This window comes from Barbus barbus (genome assembly GCF_936440315.1).
Source record: "Barbus barbus genome assembly, chromosome: 15".
Lineage (NCBI taxonomy): Eukaryota > Metazoa > Chordata > Actinopteri > Cypriniformes > Cyprinidae > Barbus > Barbus barbus.
In genome coordinates, this window is record NC_136743.1 from 24,312,190 (window position 1) to 24,339,016 (window position 26,827).

The 26,827-nt window shown below is 44.2% G+C and overlaps 1 protein-coding gene across 3 annotated transcripts in view; it reads right to left on the reverse strand.

Annotated features, from left to right (window-relative positions):
• LOC306881635 (fibroblast growth factor 12) overlaps nt 1-26,827 on the reverse strand; it is a gene marked incomplete at both ends in the record, with an annotated part of 124,771 nt that overhangs the window by 17,963 nt on the left and 79,981 nt on the right. For all 3 annotated transcript variants that reach the window (XM_079435813.1, XM_079435812.1, XM_079435811.1), the window contains one exon: nt 25,106-25,304. In XM_079435813.1, the coding sequence (XP_079291939.1) occupies nt 25,106-25,304 (199 nt within the window). The remainder of the gene's footprint in view (nt 1-25,105; nt 25,305-26,827) is intronic.

Sequence of the window (26,827 nt, forward strand, 5' to 3'; positions counted from 1 at the left end):
TCTTTTTGCCACCGGCACTTCGCAGCCTGTGGAGCTGCCAAGGGAGCATGCTGGACCCTCTCATGGAGTACCAGCTGTATCCTTTGGTGCTCCCCTCGACGACCAGATGTCAATCGCTGCATCGGAGGGTGAGTCTGACCACTCTGGGGATGATGATTCGGCACCGTTGCCACCCTCTGGGTGGTCAACGGTTCCGGATTCGGATCCAGAGATGGTGGCTATGCTTGCCCGGGCCGCCGAAAGGGTCGGGCTCGAGTGGAATCCTGCACCGCGTCCCGAACCCTCTAGGTTGGACGATTGGTTTCTCGGGGTGGCTCGCGCTGGTTCTCAGGGCCCCACCTTTCTTCCCGGAGGTGCATAATGAGCTCACTAGATCATGGAAGGCACCTTTCACTGCCCGAAACCGGTCTGGTGGTTCGTCCTCCCTCACCACCCTTGATGGTGGGGTAGCGCGGGGGTATGCGGGCATCCCGTCAGTGGAGCGGTCAGTTGCGATGCAACTGTGTCCAACTACTGCTACCACTTGGCGTGGGGTTCCGTTGCTCCCCTCCCAGGCCTGTAGGCACTCGTCGGCCCTGACCAGCAGTGCGTATACGGCTTGTGGTGAAGCTGCTTCCGCCTTACACGCTATGGCGTTGTTGCAGGTCCATCAGGCTAAGGCACTGAGAGACCTGCACGAGGGTGGTCACGACCCAGAAGTTCTCAGAGAACTTCGTACCGCCACGGACCTCGCGCTACGGGCGACGAAGGTTACGGCGCGGTCTCTGGGCCGTGCGATGTCCACTATGGTGGTCCAGGAGCGCCATCTCTGGCTGTGTCTGGCGGACATGAGGGAGGCAGAAAAGAGACAGTTCTTGAATGCCCCTCTGTCCCAGGCCGGCCTTTTCGGTGACACAGTGGAGAACTTTGCCCAGCAGTTCTCCGCTGCACAGAGACAGACTGAGGCCATCAGGCACATCCTGCCCCGGCGTGCAGCTGCTGCCTCCACCCGGCCGCCGGTGGCAGCGCCTCAGCCTGCTCGTCGCCGAGGGCGGCCGCCTGCCGCCGCCCCCGCTCCCGCGCTGCAAACGCAGCAGCGCCGTGGAGCCGGCCGCAGGGCAGCCGCCCCGCCCGTCCAGGCCCCCGCCAAACCTGGTGGTAAGCGTAAGAGCAAGCGGCCCTGAGACGGGCGACCCGGAGATGGGGGGGGATGCTCTTCGGGAGATGGTGAACGCACCACTCCCTCCCCCGGAGGAGGGCCGGGCGGAGAATCTTTTGTTTCTTTTTTCCCCGCCACTGACCTCTCGGTCAGTGGCACCCAAAAACTCGACAAAAGAGCAGTTTCCTCTATCTCTGGGTCCCCCGAGGGGACGGGAAGTTGTGGACGAGTCAGTCTTGATCCACACTATCCCGCCTCTCTCGCCAGTGAGCAGCTGTGGGCGGTTCGGGAGTGCGGTCAACCGTACTACCCACGCACCCTCTGCCAAAACGCAGGTTGGTGTTCCACACACGCTGACCCTGCTTCGGACCGGCAAAGAGACGCCCGAGCACGGTCCCTGCGTTTCTCCTCGCTGCCCCGCCGCGGGTACGTCAGTGGTCCCGCTGGTGCCACTTGTACGGTTTCTGGGGGCCTGGTTAGGGCTTCCCAGTCTGTCTCGTTGGCTCCGCCAGACCATCAGACTCGGCTATGCGATTCAGTTCGCCCGGCGTCCTCCCAAGTTCAGGGGCGTCCACTTCACGTCAGGGAAAGCGTTAGATGCTCCTGTCTTGCGCGCGGAGATCACAGTCCTACTGGCGAAGGATGCGATAGAGCCGGTCCCTCCAGCCAATATGAGGTCGGGGTTTTACAGCCCCTACTTCATTGTACCCAAGAAAGGCGGTGGGTTGAGACCGATTTTGGATCTGCGTCTCTTGAACCGGGCTCTTCACAAGCTTCCGTTCAAGATGCTCACGCAGAAACGCATCTTCAGGGGCGTCCGTCCCCGAGATTGGTTTGCAGCGATCGACCTGAAGGACGCGTACTTCCATGTGTCGATCCTTCCGCGCCACAGGCCATTCCTGCGGTTTGCGTTCGAAGGACGGGCATATCAGTACAAGGTCCTGCCCTTCGGGCTGTCCCTGTCGCCCCGTGTCTTCACGAAAGTTGCGGAGGCAGCCCTAGTTCCCATGAGAGAACAGGGCGTTCGTATTCTCAACTACCTGGACGACTGGCTCATACTGGCTCAGTCTCAGGACCAGTTGTGCGAACACAGGGATTTGGTGCTCTCACACCTCAGCCAGTTGGGCCTTCGGGTCAACTGGGAAAAGAGCAAACTCTCCCCGACGCAGAGGATCTCTTTTCTCGGTATGGAGTTGGATTCGGTCAGTCAGACAGCACGCCTCACGCAGGAACGTGCTCAGTCGGTGTTGAACTGCTTGAATGCGTTCAAGAGCAGGACAGCGGCCCCACTGAAACAATTTCAGAGGCTCCTGGGGCATATGGCAGCTGCAGCGGCAGTCACGCCGCTGGGGCTGCTTCATATGAGGCCGCTTCAACACTGGCTCCATGGCCGAGTCCCGAGGTGGGCGTGGCAGCGCGGCACTCACCGGGTCCAAGTCACACCGGCCTGCCGCCGAACCCTCACCCCGTGGTCAGACCTTTCGTTTCTGCGGGCAGGAGTGCCCCTGGAACAGGTCTCCAGGCATGCTGTGGTTTTCACGGATGCCTCCACCACCGGCTGGGGTGCCACGTTCGACGGGCTTGCAGTGTCGGGGGTTTGGACGGGCCCCCAACTGCACTGGCACATCAATTGCCTAGAGTTGCTAGCGGTACGTCTGGCCTTGATCCGTCTCAGAAGGCGCTTACGAGGCAAACACGTATTGGTCCGCACGGACAACACTGCGACCGTTGCGTACATCAACCGACAAGGTGGTCTGCGCTCCCGTCGCATGTCGCAACTCGCCCGCCACCTCCTCCTCTGGAGTCAGAAGCATCTGAGGTCGCTTCGTGCCATTCATATTCCGGGCTTGCTCAACCGGGCAGCCGATGAGCTGTCACGAGCTGCGCTCCCCGGAGAGTGGAGACTCCATCCCCAGACGGTCCAGCTGATTTGGAGACGTTTCGGACCCGCTCAGGTAGACCTGTTTGCGTCCCTAGAAACCTCTCATTGCCAGTTGTTTTACTCCCTGACCGACGGAACACTCGGCACGGATGCACTGGCACACAGCTGGCCGCGGGGCCTTCGCAAGTATGCGTTTCCCCCAGTGAGCCTTCTCGCACAAACAATATGCAAGATCAGGGAGGACGAGGAGCAGGTCCTGCTCGTGGCGCCGTACTGGCCCACTCGGACTTGGTTCTCAGAGCTAATGCTCCTCGTGACAGCCCCTCCTTGGCAGATTCCTCTGAGGAAGGATCTACTGACTCAGAGACGGGGCACCTTATGGCACCCGCGTCCAGACCTCTGGAAGCTACATGTCTGGTCCCTGGACGGGACGCGGAGGTTCTAGGTGACCTACCCCAAGGGGTAGTTGACACCATCACTTCGGCTAGAGCGCCGTCCACGAGACAGGCCTACGCCTTGAAATGGAACCTGTTCGTCGAGTGGTGTTCTTCTCACCGAGAAAACCCCCGAAAGTGCCCGATCAGAGTCGTGCTTTCCTTTTTGCAGCAGGGGTTGGAGCGAAGGCTGTCTCCCTCCACCCTTAAAGTCTATGTGGCTGCCATTGCTGCCAACCATGACCCCGTGGAAGGGAAGTCGGTGGGTAAGCATGACTTGGTCATCAGGTTCCTTAGGGGGGCAAGAAGGTTAAATCCTCCACGGCCCCCCTCTATACCCTCTTGGGACCTGTCTCTGGTGCTCAAAGCACTACAGCAGGCCCCATTTGAGCCTTTGCAGTCAGTTGAGCTGCAGTTTCTTTCAATGAAGACTCTGCTCCTGCTTGCATTGGCCTCCATCAAGAGGGTAGGGGACCTGCATGCATTTTCGGTCGACGATTCGTGCCTAGAGTTTGGGCCGGCTGACTCCCAGGTAATCCTGAGGCCCCGGCCTGGCTACGTGCCCAAGGTTCCCACTACTCCCTTCAGGGACCAGGTGGTGAGCCTGCGAGCGCTGCCCTCGGAGGAGGCAGACCCAGCCCTTGCTTTGCTTTGTCCCGTCCGAGCGCTAAGATGCTACATTGACAGGACACAAAGCTTCAGGACCTCAGACCAGCTCTTTGTCTGTCACGGAGGTCGGCAGAAGGGGAAGGCCGTCTCCAAGTAGAGGATGGCCCACTGGATAGTGGACGCCATCACCCTGGCTTATCAGGTACAGGGTGTGCCCTGCCCGTTCAGGTTGAGAGCTCACTCTACTAGAGCTGTTGCATCCTCCTGGGCGTTGGCTCGTGGCGCCTCGCTGGCAGATATTTGTAGAGCTGCGGGCTGGGCGACCCCTAACACGTTCGCTAGGTTCTATAGCCTTCGTTTGGAACCGGTTTCCTCCTGTGTTCTCACCTCAAACGGGTAGAAGCACTGAGAGGTTCCGTTTTCGGGTCGGCTTGCTAAAACTGCTCCAGAGAGTCCGTACTGTAGACCCTGTCGAGTTCCTCCGTCCCCTCGGCAGTCAGATGTGGCGGAGCATCTGACGCCAGGCCCTCACTCGCTGAATCCATGAGAACCGGTAGAGGGCTGGGTTCCATATGAAAGGCCTTTTTGGACCCCATATGTGTATAGTCCACGGTATAGCCTGAGAGCCCGTGTTCCCCGGCAGGTCTTCTGCCAATCTCCATGAGGTACAATTTCCTCTAATTCTCCATATGCGCCTAAGGTTGATCATATGCGTAATTGCTCCGAACCTCCTACGGGAAGGGCGAGCTTCCGTAGCGTCCGGTTCCAACTAGAACGGGTACGTTTTCCCAGTGTTATCCAGTCTTACTGAGTGGGTAGTGCCATGGCAGCAGTAGCTGGTCTTCTGCGGTAGCCCTGACCTGCGCCAAAAAATAGGGGCTCAGGAGGCTTCCACAGGACACTGGAAGGGGCAGTACCCGTGGCCTTTTGGTAGGGATCCCAATTCGTCGGTCACCGACGTGACTCGGAGTGACCGACTGATAGGGAACGTCTCGGTTACGTATGTAACCCTCGTTCCCTGAAGAAGGGAACGGAGACGTCACGTCCCGTCGCCACGGCTGCTGTACCACCGCTGAGCGGCCGGGTCACCGGCTCGGCTCCTCAGCGAAAACCTGAATATGCGCTGCACCCGCTGCCTACTTATACTCACATTGTGATTAGCGGCAGCTGGATGCAATAATCGCATGCCAATATCCATTGGCTTGTTTAGATACTCTCGTAGGGGATTGGTCTCTCTAAGCGAGATCCCAATTCGTTGGTCACCGACGTGACGTCTCCGTTCCCTTCTTCAGGGAACGAGGGTTACATACGTAACCGAGACAATCTATTACTTTAAAAAATCACAAAATAAGATTTTGAAATGTTTTTCTGTAATACACATTGAACACATTTAATGTTACCCTTTTATTCAATACTTTTTGAAACCTCCATTTGCCAAAATAGTAGAGGAGTTTTCTCCAATAATGCCTGATGAGGTTAGAGAACACCTGCCAAGAGATCAGAGACCATTCCTTCATCCAGAATCACTCCAGATCCTTCAGATTCCCAGCTTCATGTTGGTGCTTCTTCTCTTCAGGTCATCCCACTCATTTTCTATAGGGTGCAGGTCAGGGAACTGAAATGGCCATAGCAGAAGCTTGGTTTTGTGCCCAGTGACCCATTTTGTTTTGTTGGTTTTGAGGTTAGGGTCACACTTTATATTAGGTGGCCTTAACTACTATGTACTTACTTTTTGATGTAAGTACAATGTACTTATTGTATTGCAAAACACTTTTGCTGCTATTGAGGTGGGATATGGGTAAGGTTAGGCACAGGTTTGGAGGTATGGGTAGGTTTAAGGGTGGGTTAAGGTGTAAGGGGTGGGTCAACAGTGTAATTATAAATGTAATTACAGAAATTAATTACAGATGTAACTACATATAGGTATTTTTAAAAATATAAGTACAATGTAAATACATGTATGTGCACAATAAGTACATTGTATCAAATTATTAATTTAAATGTAAGTACGTAGTAGTTAAGGCCACCTAATATAAAGTGGGACCGAGGTTAGTTTTTAGATTATTGTCCAGTTGGAAGATCCAAACATGGCCCATTATAAGATTTCTAAAAGAATCATTCACTTTTTGATATTTTATCTGTTGGTATTTGATAGAATCAGTGATGCCATGTGTCTAAACAAGATGTTCAGGACCTCAAGCAGAAATATAGGCCCACAACAAAAATACAGCAGCATACTTCATTGTGCATATGGAGTACTTTTTATCCCTGTGTTCACCAAACCCATCTTGAGTGTTTTCTGCTAAAAAGCTATTTTTTTAGTTACATTTGACCATAGAAGCCAGTCCCATTTGAAGTTCCAGTCGTGTCTGACAACTGCATATGCTGGAGATTGTTTTTTTCCTGAAGCCCTCCCAAACAAGATGTGGTGATGTAGGTGCTTTTTGATATATTTTTTAAAGGTTTTCTGGCCCCGAAACTCAGCCTTTTTCTCCAGCTGAGATCCTTGAAGAGTCTTTGGCCACTCAAACTCTCTTTCTCACCATGCATTAGGACGATATAGACATGTCCTCTTCCAGGCAGATTCATAACATTTTCTGTTGATTGGAACTTCTTAATTATTGCCCTGATGGTGGAAATGGGAATTTTATACTGCTCTAGCTCTTTTCTTAAAGCCACTTTCTAATTTGTAAAGCTCAATTATCTTTTGCTGCACATCAAAAATATATAATTAGTTTTTTCTCATTGTGATGGGTGATTAATTTGGAATTTGGCCTTTGTTTTGTTTTCCTTCCCATTTATATTTTTGTGAAACAGAAAGCCATGGCTGGATAATTTCATGGTCATAATCACACTGGTGTGCTCAAAATTGTGAATATGAATGGGAATATGGGAAGACTTTCTAGGGGTACCAGTAATTGTGTCCAACATGTATTTGAGAAAAAAACATTTATTTCATAATGATACCTCCCCCCCCCCCCCCATTTTAAATTCTTATTCCCCAATGAAAACTTAGATTTTTGTGATTTTTAAAAAATAAAAGATCAAAAGTATTTACAATGCACATTTATTTTCACAGCCTTCTTTGATCATATTTACCAAGGGTGCCAACAATTCTGACCACATGTGTAAATAGCACATTAAAGTTAAAAGTTACACATTTTTTTGTGTGCAGGGTATAAAAGAATGTTTTTGCTCAGGTGGCCAAAATGTCCGCACAATAGAGAAGTTTTGTTCAGCAAGAAAAAAAAATTAGAGGGAACATCGGTGACTACTATACAAATCTCATTATTACAGTTAAATAACTCTTCACACTTCTATAGTAAGTTTTGTCTGTGTGTAAATATGCTTCAGGCAAATGCTATCTTGGTCAGTAGTTTAAGCCCTTAAATTTCATTTTATCAGTGTAACCCAATGTATAGGTTGATTAAATTCATATTTTTGGGTTGAATAATAACATCAAATAAATTGTTACCACATAAGAAATTGTATATATTCAATTAAGACAAACACTTAAAATGACTTCAAGGCTTTACTCAAGTGGAAACGCACATTTGAATGTATCATGGATGTATGCTGGTTTTGTCTCATACCTAAAGGCTGCAACACACCAATTTTTGTTCTGTGCTGAGTTATAGGGCCTATTTATACCTGGTCACTTCATGCATTTTCTCTGATCAGATATCTATCTGATTTGTTAAAACGTTTCCATTTACACTAGGCCACATAAATGTATTTTCACAAAACGGATATAAATCTGGCCTTCGATTCCTGCACTATATAAAAATTTAATGGAGTTCACGTTAACGAAAGGAACATTTAAGAACTGCATTTTAGTCATTATCAGCTCATTTCAAGATCAAAGATCGCAACAGGAGAGAGAGCGGCATCAGCACTGGAAAGATAGGTTGGTCCTAAAAGTTTTAATGGAAATGATTGTGTGTTGAGCTTCTGCAACTTACTTTCAGTTTCATTTGTGGTAGTTTGCATGTCGGCTTGCTGAAGAGATACTCAGTTACAACCCCTGGCAAAAATTATGGAATCACCACACTTAGAAGATGTTCACCCAAAGTTTTGACTTTATATCAAATAAACAAATCACAGATATGACACAAAACTATTTTTGCTTGATAATTCAACACTTTGTTTATGTGAAACATACCTCAAACAAATTAAATTAAAACATTATAATTAATGGTAAATAGTTTTCCATATCAAGTAGAGGAAAAAATTATGGAATCATTCAATGTTGAGGAAAAAATATGGAATCAGATTGTAATTTGCATTTCTGAAATAAATACCGGCAGATATCTAAAATGCTAATTAGTCAGCAGTTAAAAGAGAGTGCTTCCAGACCTTAACAAGCTGTTGGACTTGGCTAATTGAAAGGAAACATGGCCCCAACAAGAGAGCTGTCTGTTGAAACAATGAAAAGGATTATAATCCATCACGGAGTGTGGCAAAAGAAGTTGGATGTTCCCAGTCAGCTGTTTCTAAAATTAGGTGTAAGTATAAACAAAATGGAAAAGTTACAAAAAGAAAACATACAGGCAAACCAAGGAAGACCTCAAAGAATAGAAAACTCAAAGCAATTTGCCTTGAAAATAGCACAACAAAACAAATGAAAAGCAAATGGACTGAAACAGGAGTCAATATGTGTGACAGAACTGTAAGAAACCGGCTGAATGAAATGGGATTCAAATATAGAAAAGCCAAACGAAAACCATTAACACCTAAACAGAAGAAAACAAGGTTACAGTGGGCTAAAGAGAAGCAGTCATTGAGTGTGGATGATTGGATCAAAGTGACATTCAGTGGTGAATCATGAATCTGCATTGGACAAGGAGATTATGCTGGAACTTTTGTCTGGTGCTGTTCAAATGAAATGTATAAAGATGATTGCCTGAAGAAAACAACCAAATTTCCCAACTCATTTATGATATGGGGTTGCATGTGAGGTAAATGACCAGGGGAAATGGCAATCCTTACCTCAACAGTCAATGCACAAGTGTACATTGAAATTCTGGACACTTTTCTCATTCCATCAATAGAAAAGAAGTTGGGTGATAATGATGTAATTTTTCAGGATGATAATGCATCTTGCCACAGAGCAAAGAGTGTGAAAGCTTTTCTTCAAGAAAGGCATATCAACTCAATGGCCTGGCGAGCAAACAGTCCAGATCTCAATCCGATTGAAATTTTATGCTCGAAATTGACAATCTGTGATTCGTTTATTTGTTATGAAGTAAATCATTTGGGTAAACAACATCTAAGTGTGGTGATTCCATAATTTTTGCCAGGGTTTGTACTCATCCATAGCGATGCATGTTGCATTAGTGCTGTCGTATCTGACTATGACATGCCATATAGCCTATAAAACGCTCTCACACGTTTATTATTTTAACACTTTGGGAGGGATAAAATTTGCATACAGTTGTGCTCAAAATTATTCATACTCTTGGTAAATATGATCAAAGAAGGCTGTGAAAATAAGTCTGCATTGTTTATGCACTTGCTCTTTCGTTCAAAAAAAAAAAAGAAAAAAAAGTCTAACCTTTAACTGAAGTAGAAAAAAAAAAGTGAAAGTGCGGGGGAAATCACATTAGGATTTTTTTTTCTCTAGCACACAATGGCCACAATTATTGGTACCCCTAGAAATTAAAATATCTCTAAAGTATATTCCCATTCATATTTGCATATTTTTTTTATTTATTTTTTTTCACACAGGGTGACTAGGAACATGCAATTGTCCAGCATTGGCTTCCTGTTTCACAGGATTGTAAATATGAGGAACACAAAGGCCAAATTCACTTAATCATTGATCACAAGGATTAAAACCAAATAATATATTACTGATGTGCAGCAAAAGATTGTTGAACTTCATAAATTTAGAAAGTGGTTGTAAGAAAAGAGCTAAAGCATTAAACATCCCCATTTCCACCATCAGGGCAATAATTAAGAGGTTCCAATCAACTAAAGATATTACAAATCTGTCAGTAAGATGACATTTGTCTATATCGTCCTAATGCATGGTGAGGAGGAGAGTTTGAGTGGCCAAAGACTGGAGAATTGCAGAGATTAGTTGAGTCTTGGGGTCAGAATGCCTCAAAAAACAAAAATCAAACAGCACCTACATCACATCGGGAGGGTTTAAAGAAAAATTATCCTCGCTCATCCAAAAAGAAAATCCGGCTTTTTAGCAGTAACCCCTCAAGATGGATTTGGTGCACACAGGGATAAAAAAAGTACCCCATGTGTACAATGACATATAGTGCTGTATCTTTAATGTTGTAGGCCTGGTTTTCTGCTGGAGATCCTGGACAGGTAGTTTAGACAGATAGTTTAGATACATGACATCATAGATTCAATTAAATACCAACATATAAAAAAAATTAAAACTGACTGTCCACGCTAGCAATCTTATAATGGGCCATGGTTGGATCTTGGAACAGGACAATGATCCACAAACAAACATCAAAATAAAAATAAAAAATGGGTCACTCTGAACAAAACCAAGCCTCTGCCATGGCCGTCCCTGTCCCCTATAGAAAATGAGTGGGGTGAACAGAAGAGAAGAAGCACCGACATGGAGCTGTGAATCTGAAGGGTCTGGAGTGATTCTGGATGAAGGAATGGTATCTGATCTCTTGTCAGATGTTCTCCAAACATATCAGGCATTATAGGTGAAGATTCAGAGCTGTTATCTTGGCAAAAGGAGGTTGTAAAAAGTATTGAATAAAAGGTTATGATTAATTGTGGCTTATTTGTATTAGAGAAAAACATTTATTTCATAATGAGATTTCTCTCCCATTTTAAATTCTTATTCTCCTATGAAAGGTTCGAGTTTTGTAAATTTTTAAAATAAAAGATCAAACGGATTAATGAGACAGATTTATTTTCACAGCCGCCTTTGATCATATTTACCAAGGGTATGAATAATTTTGAGCACAACGGTATGTGGTTTCAACAACCATTTACACTTGTCCAGTTTCATCTGGAATGCAGCCCTGACCACCTCCTGAAGTGGTTTAAGTGATCGGATTTAAAAGCATCTCGAAAGAGTTTCGGAGGGCATTTACACCTGGTCTTTTCATGATCGGATAGCTATCTGATCAGAAAAAACCCATGAGGCGACCAGGTGTAAACAGGCCCTTACAATCGAATACTTTCATTATTACAGAGTGTATACACAATGCTAATAATATATTAACTGTACAGTGTGAGATACATTAGTCATAACAGAACTTTGTGAGATCGTGATGAACAAAGAGTGACAGGTTTTTAGTGGTTATGAAAGGAGCGCTATTTGCGAGCTTATAGACAAAAATCCATTTAAAATGTAGAACTTTGTTTTCCGGCCACACACACATAGCAAAGTTTCGGGAATTTTCGGGGATCGAAAATTCGGAACCAGATTTGCCACCACGTAGACACGCCCCTTTGAAAGTGCACATGAAGTGTGCCATTTGGGACAGGGCCATCGTAAATACGAGTTTCCTAATCGGAAATTAGATGTGATGCCTTTCATATTGTATTTACTACAGGGAAACTCAGAGATAAAGGTGCATTCACACCATATCGTAATTACTGTAATTACGAGATACCAACTTGAAAAAAGCGTGCACCTCCACGTAGAACTCGTAATCACAACTTGTGAACTGGGAGTTTTCTGAGAGCTACTGCTTGAACCATGTGACAGCTTCACCTCACGTGGAAACGTAGAAAAATGGTGGCCCTTCCAGTACTAAAATGTAATTAAGCAGTTATTTCATAATATTTGTTTTAAAATGTGTAATTGACTTTTGCCAGTGCATATGTAGAATGTAGTATTTTGTGATGATAGTAAAGCATCCGAAAGTTACAGTATTTTGGAACATTTTGTTTAGCTCTTGACTCCCTGAAGGCATTTTATAAACTGTTGTTTTCTGAGCGCCATACACAAAAATAATGACTCATAATTTCAAGTAGTTTGATAGAAATATTTTGGTAACACTTTAGATTACAGCCCGCAATGTACCGTGTAATTAAACAGAATTTACAGCGTACCTATTTGTAACTATAGAGTACCTCCACAGTACCTACTCGTAGGTATAAAGGAACCATATGCAATGTTTGGGGAATAAGGGGGTAATAACCTGCGGAATTATAAAGCATTTATACTGTAAGTATTTTATAACTAAAGGGTACCTATTCTGAAATTACATGTAGGTAGAGTCCAAGATTTTCCGCGTCAGCATAATTTAAAGCTAAACGTACATGTAGGTATATGGAAACAATTGGGGAATAAGGGGGTAATGACTTGGAAAATTAAAATATTTATACTGTTAGTATTTCATTGGCAAGGTATAACTACTCTAGGATTACGTGGTATTTATATCCTACTGTTTGACAACAATATTATGATTTAGAACTATTTGCCTTATTGTAATAACACAAAATATATGATGCAACATATTTTTACACTACGTACTGGCTGTTACGAATCCTGGCCATGCACTTCCGTTTACTCACCACCAGAGGTCACCCGCTCACCACATGGACTTTCACACTACACAGCACATTGGACTCCATTTCCCACCATCCATTGCACTCACTAATCACTCACAGCTGTTCACACTGATCACGCCCACACCTGAGTACCATCTCACAATCACAATCACACACACACACACACACACACACACTATTTAAGCTTGGGACTTCCTCTGGCTCATCGCCGAGTATTGTTTAGCCTTGCTACATTACCAAGCGTTCCTTGTATTCCTAGTTAGATTTCCTGTGTTTTGATTCCCGCCCGTGTTCTTGGATTATTCTCTCTGCCTTGCCCTGTTGGGATACTGTTTGCCGATCGTCGACCCACGCTTGCTCTAGGATTGCTCTTGTGTTTTGCCTTGCAACTGGATCCGCACGTCTCACGTCTCGTCAACCCCGTAACAGAATACTCGGCCCACAAAGGATCCAGCGGCTTTTCTTGTGGATATTGGCCAGGTATGGACATTGCATGGATGCTATTAACCCTCGAGCAGGGCTCACAACCTCTCGAGGTTTATGTACAAGAGTACTTAGACCTCGCCTATTTTTCTGATCTGCCGGATCGTGCACTCCTCCATAAAATGGACTTCTATGGCGCCCCCGAATTTGAACTTCGAAAATGCAGTTTAAATGAAGCTTCAAAGGGCTCTAAACAATCCCAGCCGAGGTAGAAGGGTCTTATTTAGCAAAAAGATCAGTTAAACGCAATAGGGTCTGGCTGCAGACATACTGGGCGAGTGGAGCGCCACTTAAGAGCAGAAATACGTCACCTCCACTCGCGACGCGTCCGCCATGTTGGTCCGGGTAAGACTGCCTTAAAAACAAATGCAGGCAAATGGAGTAGCTGTGTTTTTTTTTCTGGATAAAAACACGATAACGTTTACATTTATTAGCCGATTTCAGTGGTGTGTGATCTACATGGAATTAAAAATAATTCTCTCCATTTATTTAGGCTTGGAAAATAATTCATTTTCGTTAGAAATTGTGAAAGCTTACATTTGTCACACTTGTTGATTTGGCTATTTTTTGGCAATTCTAATATTAATTTACAAACCCGATTCCAAAAAGGTTGGGACACTGTACAAATTGTGAATAAAAACAGAATGCAATGATGTGGAAGTTTCAAATTTCAATATTTTATTCAGAATACAACATAGATGACATATCAAATGTTTAAACTGAGAAAATGTATCATTTTAAGGGAAAAATACGTTTATTTAAAATTTCATGGCATCAACACATCTCAAAAAAGTTGGGACAAGGCCATGTTTACCACTGTGTGGCATCCCTTCTTCTTTTTATAACAGTTTGCAAACGTCTGGGGACTGAGGAGACAAGTTGCTCAAGTTTAGGATTAGGAACGTTGTCCCATTCTTGTCTAATACAGGCTTCTAGTTGCTCAACTGTCTTAGGTCTTCTTTGTCGCATCTTTCTCTTTATGATGCGCCAAATGTTTTCTATGGGTGAAAGATCTGGACTGCAGGCTGGCCATTTCAGTACCCGGATCCTCCTTCTACGCAGCCATGATGTTGTAATTGATGCAGTATGTGGTCTGGCATTGTCATGTTGGAAAATGCAAGGTCTTCCCTGAAAGAGACAACATCTGGATGGGAGCATATGTTGTTCTAGAACTTGGATATACCTTTCAGCATCGATGGTGCCTTTGCAGATGTGTAAGCTGCCCATGCCACACGCACTCATGCAACCCCATACCATCAGAGATGCAGGCTTCTGAACTGAGCGCTGATAACAACTTGGGTTGTCCTTGTCCTCTTTAGTCCGGATGACATGGCGTCCCAATTTTCCAAAAAGAACTTCAAATTTTGATTTGTCTGACCACAGAACACTTTTCCACTTTGCCACAGTCCATTTTAAACAAGCCTTGGCCCAGAGAAAACGCCTGCGCTTCTGGATCATGTTTAGATATGGCTTCTTTTTTGACCTATAGAGTTTTAGCCGGCAACGGCGAATGGCACGGTGGATTGTGTTCACCGACAATGTTTTCTGGAAGTATTCCTGAGCCCATGTTGTGATTTCCATTACAGTAGCATTCCTGTATGTGATGCAGTGCCGTCTAAGGGCCCGAAGATCACGGGCATCCAGTATGGTTTTCCGGCACAGAGATTGTTCCAGATTCTCTGAATCTTTGGATGATATTATGCACTGTAGATGATGATAACTTCAAACTCTTTGCAATTTTTCTCTGAGAAACTCCTTTCTGATATTGCTCCACTATTTTTCGCCGCAGCATTGGGGGAATTGGTGATCCTCTTGCCATCTTGACTTCTGAGCGACACTGCCACTCTGAGAGGTTATTTTTATACCCAATCATGTTGCCAATTGACCTAATAAGTTGCAAATTGGTCCTCCAGCTGTTCCTTATATGTACATTTAACTTTTCCAGCCTCTTATTGCTACCTGTCCCAAATTTTGGAATGTGTAGCTCTCATGAAATCTAAAATGAGCCAATATTTGGCATGACATTTCAAAATGTCTCACTTTCAACATTTGATATGTTATCTATATTCTATTGTGAATAAAATATAAGTTTATGAGATTTGTAAATTATTGCATTCCTTTTTATTCGTAATTTGTACAGTGTCCCAACTTTTTTGGAATCGGGTTTGTAGTATAACTGTGATATATACACATGTAATATAATCTAATGTAAATTAAATTATTTTTTTTCTTTGTGGAAATTGCTTTCTCTGTCTTCAACCCCAACATTTTAGAGTTACTTGTCCCAGGTCAGAACACAGCTCATTCCCATTGAAATACTGTAAACAAATCGAAATAATACATCTTTAAGTAGGCTACTAATGATTGACCATCACTGATAAAATTGAATAAAATCAGTAAATACAAATCAAAAATTGACACACTGGTAGTCTGTTTTCAATATTTTCATAGCAGGAGACAGATATAAACTCCACACCAAACAATAAGAAATGTAACAGATAATCCTTCATGGATAAAGTGTGGTAAAACATTATGCACTGACACAGTGCAGTGTAGTAGAGTAAAAATGTAGTAAAATTGATATGTGGTGTATATGTAGTACAAAATGTACTAGAGTGATAATAAAATAGTGAGTACAATAACATGTAAGTGATATAATAATACATTTATAATAGGTTTAGAACAGGTTTTAGTTGCATTCCCTGAGAATAGTGTGTTTTAGTTGTGATGTCAAAACCTGACTAATACTGTAAAGACTAGTTCTCTGTTGGTTCCCTCAAGGTTTTCCTATGGGGTTTATAATCAGAATCCGAATTAGCTTTATTGCCAGGTACGTTTACACATACGAGGAATTTGTTTTGGTGGCAGAAGGACGATTAAGGATGATTTTGAAGTTTGGGGAAATGAGATGGGAGTTTTTCAACATACCTTAACTGTCATGAACCGGGAAAAAACGGAGTTAACGCAGAGCTAAACAAGAGGAGCGTTTGAGATTAAAAAGCATATTGTATCTTTTTTTAAGAAAATAACAGATCGTTTCACGAGATAAGACCCTTCTTCCTCAGCTGGGATCGTGTAGAGCTCTTTGAGGCTTCATTGAAACTGCATTTTTAATCTTCAAACCACTGGGCTGGCCACCATAAAAGGTCACTGTATGAAGAATAATCCTGGAATGTTTTCCTCAAGAAAACTTTGAGACTGAAGAAAGAAAGACATGAACATCTTGCATGACATACGGGTGAGTAACTTGTCAGGAATTTTTTTCATTTGTGTTTGTCATAAAATTATGAACAAATACATTAAAACAACACCATGGTTTAAAATTTAGAGGGTTTTCAGTCCCTCTTTATATTGAGTGGCCTTAACATTTAAATTAATCATTTGGTACTATGCACATATTGTGTACATAATTTTTTTACATTGTACTTATATTTTTAAAATGCCTGCATGTAATTAATTTATGTAATTGCATTTATAATTACACTGTTGAACCATCCCTTACTCCTTAACCCACCCTTAAACCTACCCACACCACTAAACCTGTCCCTAACCTTACCTGTATCCCACCTCAATACTAGAAAAAGTGATTTGCAATACAATATAAATGCAATAAGTACATTGTACTTATTTTTTGATGCAAGTACATGGTAGTTAAGGCCAGTTAATATAAAGTGGGACCGGGTTTTCTGTACATAGAGACTATTTTTTATAAATGTTCTCTAATGTTTGTGGGTAGGGAACTTTTTTTTTTATTAAAAAATGCTAAAATATGCAACAGGGCTGAAGAGGTTTTAACCACAGGTTTTGTATCAGAATCATGGCTGTTTTGTGGTACCCATGGTTTAACTACAGTAACAATGTTTCTTTTTTTAACTATGGTATACACATAGTTAAAAAAAAAAAAATTGTAAGGTACAGGGTATACCCATGGGTTAAGGTGAATTGTAGCCCATCAGAGTGGAGTTCACTGTTACCTACTGACTGTCGCATTTTCTCAATTTTTTTGTACTATTAAGTTCTTATTTTTATTTTCCAGTTACCTGGGTACTTTTGTAGTCCTTTGTTATTTTATTATTTATTGCTTTACCATATCACAGTGTTGGCAACTCTTACAGATTTTCCTTGAAACATTGCTGTGACACAGAGTCCTCACAGAAGTCCTTATTTTATATTATCTAATTGCTATCACAGGTGAAAACTGCATCAGAGGGGGAGAAATTTCTGCTCCCTCGTATACTGCAGGGACAACTTTGCAAGCATATGCAAAAGATCTCCAGAAATTTGTTGACCCCTGCCCACAGCTCAAAGGAAAAATTGCCAATATGCCTATTAAAAATTAATGTAGAACATGATTTTGTGTGTGTGTGTTTTACAGTTCTTTGTATTTTGTATAAGTGGTTGCAAATTAGTTTTTTTCTGCATTCTGTTCTTGGAAAAGATCTGTTAAAATTGTTAAATAATAAACATATTTCTTTGTTACAGCCCGCAGATGTTACACTTGCACAGTAACTACACGTAACAAGAGGGTAACAAGGCATCACTTTAGATTACAGCCCCCAAATGTTACACTTACACAGTAATTACATGTAACAAGGCTTCACTTTAGATTACAGCCCGCGGATGTTACACTTACACAGTAATTACATGTAACAAGAGGGTAACCAGGCTTCACTTTAGATTACAGCCTGCAGATGTTACACTTGCACAGTAACTACACGTAGCAAGAGGGTAACAAGTCTTCACTTTAGATTACAGCCCACGGATGTTACACTTACACAGTAACTACATGTAGCAAGAGGGTAACAAGGCTTCACTTTAGATTACAGCCCGCGGATGTTACACCTACACAGTAACTACACATGACCAGTGTTGTGCAAGTTACTTCCAAACGTTAATACATTTTAGATTACTTGTTACTGTTATTTAAAAGTAATCCCTTAGCTTACAATATTACTGTCTCAGAACTGTAATGCGTTACATGACTCCTGTATTACTATTACTTTTGAGTTACTTTCACCAAAATAACTACAGAAGTAGAACTTAACATTCTAAAATGACAAAATGTACTAGAGCCCTGCGGGCCTCAAATTTAGGCCCTAGCCCGGCCCGTGTCCGACAGCTTATCAGAATTACACCCCCCCCCCCCTTATCCCAAAAACGGCCGTTTTTTTTCAAATAGTTCGGTTTTGTATATAATGGCAAAGTGTTTATATTTTGTTTCAGTTTTTTATTAAATTCATTTAGAAAAACGTTTGGAATATTTTTTGTTTATTAAATAAATTTTACCTTTCTTATGGTTTTTGCGGAGAAGCTAAACCACAGGACATGGGAGGCACCAGCGCAATCAATTGAAATTTTATTTTCAATGGAAACAACTTACGCCATAATGTTTGGTCATAAAGGTAAGAGTAATACATCATTCGGAACTGTAAAAGGTCTACTTTTATTTGTGTGCACTCACAATATCAACAAAATGTCGTGCTTTTATCTTCAACAGGAGCGCTTCACAAAAGTGAACCGAAATACAGCTAATACATGCCTCACATACATGATAAATATATCTATAGAAAGCTTTAAATGACTACTTAATGAAATAAATAAAAACAAAAACAAAAACTCTTTACTATAATCATTATCCGTGAAGATGCACTTCTCTCTAAAGGCACGTCTAAAGAGGAGATGGCGAATGCTTACTATTTCCCCCAGACACATTCATGGTAATTACTTTTGCTGGGGCTTTACGGCAAGCTTGTATTTGAACACAGAACCCTTCAGCTGTGCTGACGGCTTGCTGCTGCTGCGGGACACTAAACAGCGTCGAGCCGCTCTTGACAGTCGCCAGCGCGGCAATTTTTTTATATCAATAATTGATGGATGTCTAAAATATAAAGATAAGGAGAAGCCTAAAACAGGCCCGAGGACCGGCCCGCGTCTGAACTATGATGTGAATATTGGCCCGAAGCCCGGCCCTAAGGATGTAAAAAAAAAATAATTAAATTATTATTTATTTTATTTTTTTTATTTTGGGCTAAAATTGTGTTGTAACACAAGCATTGCTGAACATGTACCAAGTAAAATATTACTGAAAATTTATTAGTAATTTCTTACACTACTGCATTACAGCAAAAAGTAATCCGTTACTGTAATACTGTCACGAATCCTGGCTTGCACTTCCACTCATTCACCACCAGAGGTCACCCGTTCACCACATGGACTTTTCACACCACACAGCACACTGGACTCAATTTCCCACAATCCATTGCACTGACGACTTGCACAGCTGTTCACTATTTCGCCCACACCTGATCACCATTTCACAATCACCATCACTCTATTTAAGCCTGGGACTTGCTCTTGCTCACCGCCGAGTATTGTTAGCCAGTCTACCTTACAAAGCGTTTCCCTGTTTTCATAGTCAGTTTTCCTGTGTTTGATTCCTGCCCGTGTTCCTGGATTATTCTCTCTGCCTTGCCGTGTCTGGATACTGTACGCTGATCGTTGACCCACGCTGCCCTTCGGATTGTTCTGTGTCTTGCCTCTGCCATACCAGTCTGCTGTTATTTGACCCTGCCTGTCTTGACCATGTTTACTAATAAAGCCTTGCGAATGGATCCGCACGTCTCACGTCTTGTCAGCCCCGTAACAGAATACTCGGCCACACAAGGATCCAGCGGCTTTTCAAGAGGACATTGGCCAGGTATGGACTGTGCACGACTGTTATTAACCCTCGAGCAGGGCTCGCGACCGCTCGAGGATTATATTCAGGAGTACTTAGACCTCGCCTATTTTTCAGATCTGCCGGACTATGCACTTATAGATTTTTTTTGCGAGGGCATTAATCAGCCGCTCCGGTCAAGGTTAATCCGCGAGGGTCCCCGCTCATCTCTCAGTCAATTTATGGACTATGCTTTACTGTGTGTGGGCTCCTCTTTTACTGTGGGTGTCGCGAAGGAACGCGACACCTCACTCACTCACAAAATGGCGGCAGCAACAGCACCCCTTCACGTCGTCGCCGCCAAGCCAGAGTCTGCTCACGTCAAGCCAGAGTCTGCTCACGTCAAGCCAGAGTCTGCTCACGTCAAGCCAGAGTCTGCTCACGTCAAGCCAGAGTCTGCTCACGTCAAGCCAGAGTCTGCTCACGTCAAGCCAGAGTCTGCTCACGTCATGCCTGCCAAGCCAGAGTCACGTCACGCCTCAGCTCCTCAGCCAGAGTCTCTTCACGCCTCAGCTCCTCAGCCAGAGTCTCTTCACGCCTCAGCTCCTCAGCCAGAGTCTCTTCACGCCTCAGCTCCTCAGCCAGAGTCTCTTCACGCCTCAGCTCCTCAGCCAGAGTCTCTTCACGCCTCAGCTCCTCAGCCAGAGTCTCTTCACGCCTCAGCTCCTCAGCCAGAGTCTCTTCACGCCTCAGCTCCTCAGCCAGAGTCTCTTCACGCCTCAGCTCCTCAGCCAGAGTCTCTTCACGCCTCAGCTCCTCAGCCAGAGTCTCTTCACGCCTCAGCTCCTCAGCCAGAGTCTCTTCACGCCTCCGCCGAACTGCCAGAGGCTGTTACCACAGATTCAAGGTCAGTCCTTCGAGTTATGATATCCAGTGTGATGGACCCACCACTGATGTCGGTGCGAGTAGCTGGCATTCCCAGGGCCTCAACCTTGGCTGTTACAGAGACTGTTCCCCTGATCTCAGTGCTTCCCGTTATGGCGGTTGCCATTTTGAGTGTGTGGGCTGCACACTGTGCTCCTGAGGCCTCTCCTGTCCACGAGTGTGCTGCTGAGGCCTCTTCTGTCCACGAGTTTGCTCCAGTGCCTCCAGAGGTGGCGGCTTCCGCTGCAGAACCTCCTGAAGTGGTGGCACCTACTCCTGACCTCATGGTCTGCCCTGTCACGGCCATGGAGGTCGTTCCTGAACTCCCTGTCTGCCCTGTCACGGCCACCGTTTCTGTACTCACTGTCTGCCCTGTCACGGCCAGGAGTGCCGTTCCAGAGTGCCCTCAAGTGTCCGCGCTGCAAGAGCGCCCTCAAGTGTCCGCGCTGCAAGAGCGCCCTCAAGTACCCGCTCCTCCAGAGCGCCCTCAAGTGCCCGCTCCTCCAGAGCGCCCCAAAGAGGCCGCCTGTGAACTCACGCCCTGTCCTGTCACGGCCAAAGAGGCCGTCTGTGAACTCACGCCCTGCCCTGTCACGGCCAAGGAGGCCGTCTGTGAATCCTCGTCCTGGCCAATCACGGCCATGGAGGCCGTCTGTGAACCTTCGACCTGCCCGGTCACGGCTCCTGTGACCATGGGGACTCTCTCTGTGTTGTCTGTCTCTGTTCTCCCTGTGGTGTCTGTCTCTGTTCTCCCCAGATCCCTGATCCTGCCATGGCTTCCTGACCAGTCCGCTTTACCGTGGAGATACTATGCCCAGTCTACGCCACACTGGTGGGCTCCGGCTCCGTCTACTCTGCCGTGGTGGTCAGCTGTCTGGCTCTGGGGGTCTCCTGCTCCGCCCAGGTGGAATCTGGTCCCGTCCTGCCCTGCAACAAGGACTCTCTCAGTGTTGTCTGTCCCTGCTCTCTCGGTGTTGTCTGTCCTTATTCTGCCCAGATCCCAGTATCCGTCACGGGTTCCTGCCCTGTCTGCCTCCCTGTGGTGGTCCTCTGCCCTGCCATGGTGGTCTTCTGCTCGGGTCTGGTGGTCATCTGCTCCGCCCTGGTGGGCTCTGGTCCCGTCTGCTCCGCCCTGGTGGGCTCTGGTCCCGTCTGCTCCGCCCTGGTGGGCTCTGGTCCCGTCTACTTTGCCCTGGTGGGCTCCCGTGCCGTCTGCTCCGCCCTGGTGGGTCTCTGCTCTGTCGGTCCTGACCTGTTCTCTGGCTCCGCCCTGGTTTTCTGCTCTGCCGGTTCTGCCTCTATCCCCGGTCTTCCCACGTCCTCAAGGACCTGGCCCTCCGTCCCTCCCCCTGCTCCGCCTCCGCGCCACCGCCCTCCTGGATTGTTTAGGAGCATCTGGAAGCCGCTCCTTGGGGGGGGGCTATGTCACGAATCCTGGCTTGCACTTCCACTCATTCACCACCAGAGGTCACCCGTTCACCACATGGACTTTTCACACCACACAGCACACTGGACTCAATTTCCCACAATCCATTGCACTGACGACTTGCACAGCTGTTCACTATTTCGCCCACACCTGATCACCATTTCACAATCACCATCACTCTATTTAAGCCTGGGACTTGCTCTTGCTCACCGCCGAGTATTGTTAGCCAGTCTACCTTACAAAGCGTTTCCCTGTTTTCATAGTCAGTTTTCCTGTGTTTGATTCCTGCCCGTGTTCCTGGATTATTCTCTCTGCCTTGCCGTGTCTGGATACTGTACGCTGATCGTTGACCCACGCTGCCCTTCGGATTGTTCTGTGTCTTGCCTCTGCCATACCAGTCTGCTGTTATTTGACCCTGCCTGTCTTGACCATGTTTACTAATAAAGCCTTGCGAATGGATCCGCACGTCTCACGTCTCGTCAGCCCCGTAACAAATACATTACTTTTGTAACGCGTTACTCCCAACACTGCATGTAACAAGAGTGTAACTGTCACGAATCTGGTCCATGCTCTCCTGTTTTACCACCACCAGAGGTCACCCGTTCACCACTATGACTTTTTCACTCACAACACATTGGACTCAATTTCCCATAATCCTTTGCACTGACGACACTCACAGCTGTTTACTATTTCGCCCACACCTGATCACCATTTTCCAATCACCACCACACACCATATAAGCCTGGGACTTGCTCTTGCTCAGGGCCGAGTATTGTTAGCATTTATCACTCCCCAAGCGATAGCAACTTTACAGAGCCATAGCCATTGTCTTAGCCTTAGTCTTGCCTTGTTTTCCTGCCGTGTCTGACCCTGCCCGTGTTTACTGGATTTACCCTTAGCCTCTGCCGTTTGGACTCTGTTCGCTCCCCGTTTGCACTTATTGCTCTCGACTCTGGATTATCTCTCTGCCTTGCCCCTTTGGATATTGTTCGCTGATCGTTGACCCACGCTTCCTCCACGGATTGCTCTGTCTTGCCTCCACCATACCTGTTTGCCGATCTCTGACCCTGCCTGTCTTGACCATGTTGTGTAATAAAGCTTTGCAAATGGATCCGCACGTCTCACGTCTCGTCAGCCCCGTAACAGTAACAAGGCTTCACTTTAGATGTCAGCCCGCGGATGTTAGATTTACACAGTAACTACACGTAACAAGGGTGTATGTTTGCATAGTAGTTAAGAAAAATGTTATAGTACATTTTATTCTACTTGCCTCAAACCACATACACAAGCTCAAGTGCACCAACAGCACTACAGCTATCAAAAAAAACATAAATTCGGTACCATCATGTGTATTATGATGTTATATTTATATGCTATATCTTGGGAGCAGCTGGAAACAGGTAATCTAGTTTTCCACTACTGCACCTCAACGGACATGGTTCGCTGCTGAGATGACCATATGCAATTTATCAGGTAAATTTTCATATCAATTTTTAAACCAAATCATAGCAGAAACTCATTACAAAATTTCCCCATACTTTAGTAATCTCGACTATGGTGGTTTTTAACTTTGCTATAATTACAAAATTATACTACAGTATAGGCCTACTATTTGTGTCAATGTCATGTAAGATATATTTTGTAATAATACAATAAGTACCCCGTATGTAGTGTAAAATATATTGCATCATATATTTTATGCTATTACAATAAGGCAACATGTTCTAAATCATAATATTGTTGCCAAACGCAGTACGTCATGCATACCACATAATCTTAGAATAGTTACGCATTACTTATGAAATACTAACAGTATAAATACTTTTAATTTTCCAAGTCATTACCCCCTTATTCCCCAAACTTTGCACATTGTTTCCAGTTACCTACACTTACGTACAGCTGTAAGTTATGGTCACGTGGAAAATTGCACTTTGTGTGTCATACCACGTAATATCAGAATAGGTACCCTTTAGTTATAAAATACTTACAGTATAAATGCTTTATAATTCCACAGGTTATTACCACCTTATTCCCCAAACGTTGCATATTGTTCCCTTATGCCTATGAGTAGGTACTATGGAGGTACTCTATAGTCACAAATAGGTACGCTGTAAATTCTGTTTAATCACGCGGTACATCGCGTGCTGTAATATAAAGTTTTACCAATATTTCTATATTTTTTAGGGGAAAAAAATCTTTGTAAATGTAAGAAATTTGTGTGGTCAAGGGAAATTTTTCATATTCTTATTTGACATTCAATATCTCACAAAAGAAATAAGGTAGGAGAACAAAACAATTGTTGGTGACATTCCCCAACATGTGTGCTGTATGTGTATTAACTTTTGTGGTGATATTTGTGGTGATGAAGTAATTAAAAGTTACAGCATTTGGAACCAAGGTAGCCTTTCTCTCAGGCCTTGAGAGGTTTGAAATTGTTGTTTTGAATTTGAACTAACGCCTCACTCAACTTTAGTCAAAGCCCCAAACAATTATACTTGTTTTATTCTACTCGATGAGACCTTTCAAATTAAATATGACACATGACTATCTGAGCTGTATGATGTTTCTGACATATTAGAGTACATGGCACAAAAAACATATTTAGTAATTTATGAAAACATTTTTTGTCATTTATCAGCAAATAATTCGGCACTACTTTGGAGTTAAAGTGACTACATGCTACATGCAGTGTAAAAGTGGCAACATGCATTGTAAAGCTCACACTCTTAAGCTTTCAAATGATTTCCATTTTTTTGTTGATCAAAGCAGTGGTTTGAAAAATATGATTAGTAATATTTTCGTGGAAGGGGGGCGTACCGCCCCGGGTACACTTCGATTTAGAGGGACTGCTCAGCGCATTCAGTAAAAAGCTGAGATTTTAAGCTTTAAAATGATATCCTATTTTGTGTAATTCCATTCAGGGGTTGCTTAAGAGGGGTGGTTGGGTTGGGGGTTAAAGGGTTAAATGTGATCAAATGTGTCCTGATCTGACACATGAGGAAAACAACTGAAAGCAAATTATATGTAAATAAATAAATACAATTACCTTCAATGGGTCTTGGTACAAAGTGTGAAGAGGGTTTGGTTTTCTTCACACGGTTGCCTTTCATGACCTGACCCTCCTTGGTGAGGCCCAGGAACCAGGCTCGACCCGATTCCTGTTGACGGTACATGGTGGATGAGTAGATAACGTAATAGTTCTCAAACACGGACTCCTTGAATTTACATTCAGGTGTGAACATCTCCTGAGGATTAAAAAAAATAAAATTAATAAATAAATAAACCCACATGTGAATGAACTCATCCCGTGATAGGTGGGAAAAGGAGAAAGAGAGGTCAAATAGTTATATTAGGGAGTCCCCAGGGAGGCTGCCAGGATTTGTATTTATGGCTTGAAGGACTATGGGAAGTGTGACTTTATATATCTGTGTAGGCTACAAAACAGCCACAGTCACCGATCTGTGGAGGTTAGAGAGAGAGAGAGTCAGCAGGAGTTAGCATCTCTTATCTGTGTCTGGTGACATACACAAAGGTAAATGTGGCTTGGAGGACTCTAGCCAAAATTAGACCTGCACCCAGAGATGACCTCTACAGCCCTGAACGTCAGCGGAGACCAGGACACCGAGATGAGCGCCAGACACAGATCCCCAGTGAGGACCCCGCCACTTAGAAAGCCATCGGGAAAGACCACTGGAACCAGTTGAGCCCTTACAATCTGACTTTGCTGCAGTTGGGATTGAACTGCTGGTTCGTTTGGCCAGAGGAGAACTGGCCCCCGACTGAGCCTGGTTTCTCCCAAGGTTTTTTTCTCCATTCTGTCACCGATGGAGTTTTGGTTCCATGCCACTGTCGCCTCTGGCTTGCTTAGTTGGGGACACTTCATTTCCAGCGATATCGTCGGCCTGATTGCAAAGACACTATTTAAACTGAACTGAGCTGCATGATGACATCACTGAATTCACTGGATGAACCTACCACTATCTATTATGGGCAGACTATCAGTAATTAAAATGACTATACTCCCTAAATTAAACTATTTGTTTACAATGACACTAACACAACCCACCCTTTCATGGTTTAAATCACTAGATTAAATCATTACCAAATTATACTGGAAAAACAAGTCCCCAAGAATTAAATTGACTACCCTACAGAAACTAAGAACACAAGGAGGACTGGAAGCATCACATTTTTACCACTACTTTCTGGCCAATCATACAAATGTATTCACCCTAACCCATCAGAAAGCACATGGCTATATATTGAACAAACAATTTGTATGGACATTAATACTTCAGGTTTACCCTTCTACAATTGGACAATCAAAAAGCATCATTGTTTTAAAATGCCAACAATAGCAGCAGCTCTGACAGCCTGGAGGAAATTTCATCTAATCACAACCTCCCCTCTTGCACCATCTAAATACACCCCGATTTGGAATAACCCAAATTTTACAGCTAACAAGAAACCACTCAATTTACGCACATGGGCAGAAAAGGACATCACACAACTTCAGCATATTTTTCATAATAATAAGATGCCACCATTCTCCTACTTGGTCCAGAAATACGACATTGGAAAATAGTTTTTTGGAATACTCACAAATCAAATCATCAATTCAATCAAAGATTGACACTAAGGGTGGGTTGCACCAACAAGGATTAAATTAAGCAAAGTTTAGAGCTAATCAAGGATTTGTTGATCTGGGTTTTATTTTAAATCGAGTTGTGTTGCACCACTTAATTTTAAATTTAGATTAACGAATCAG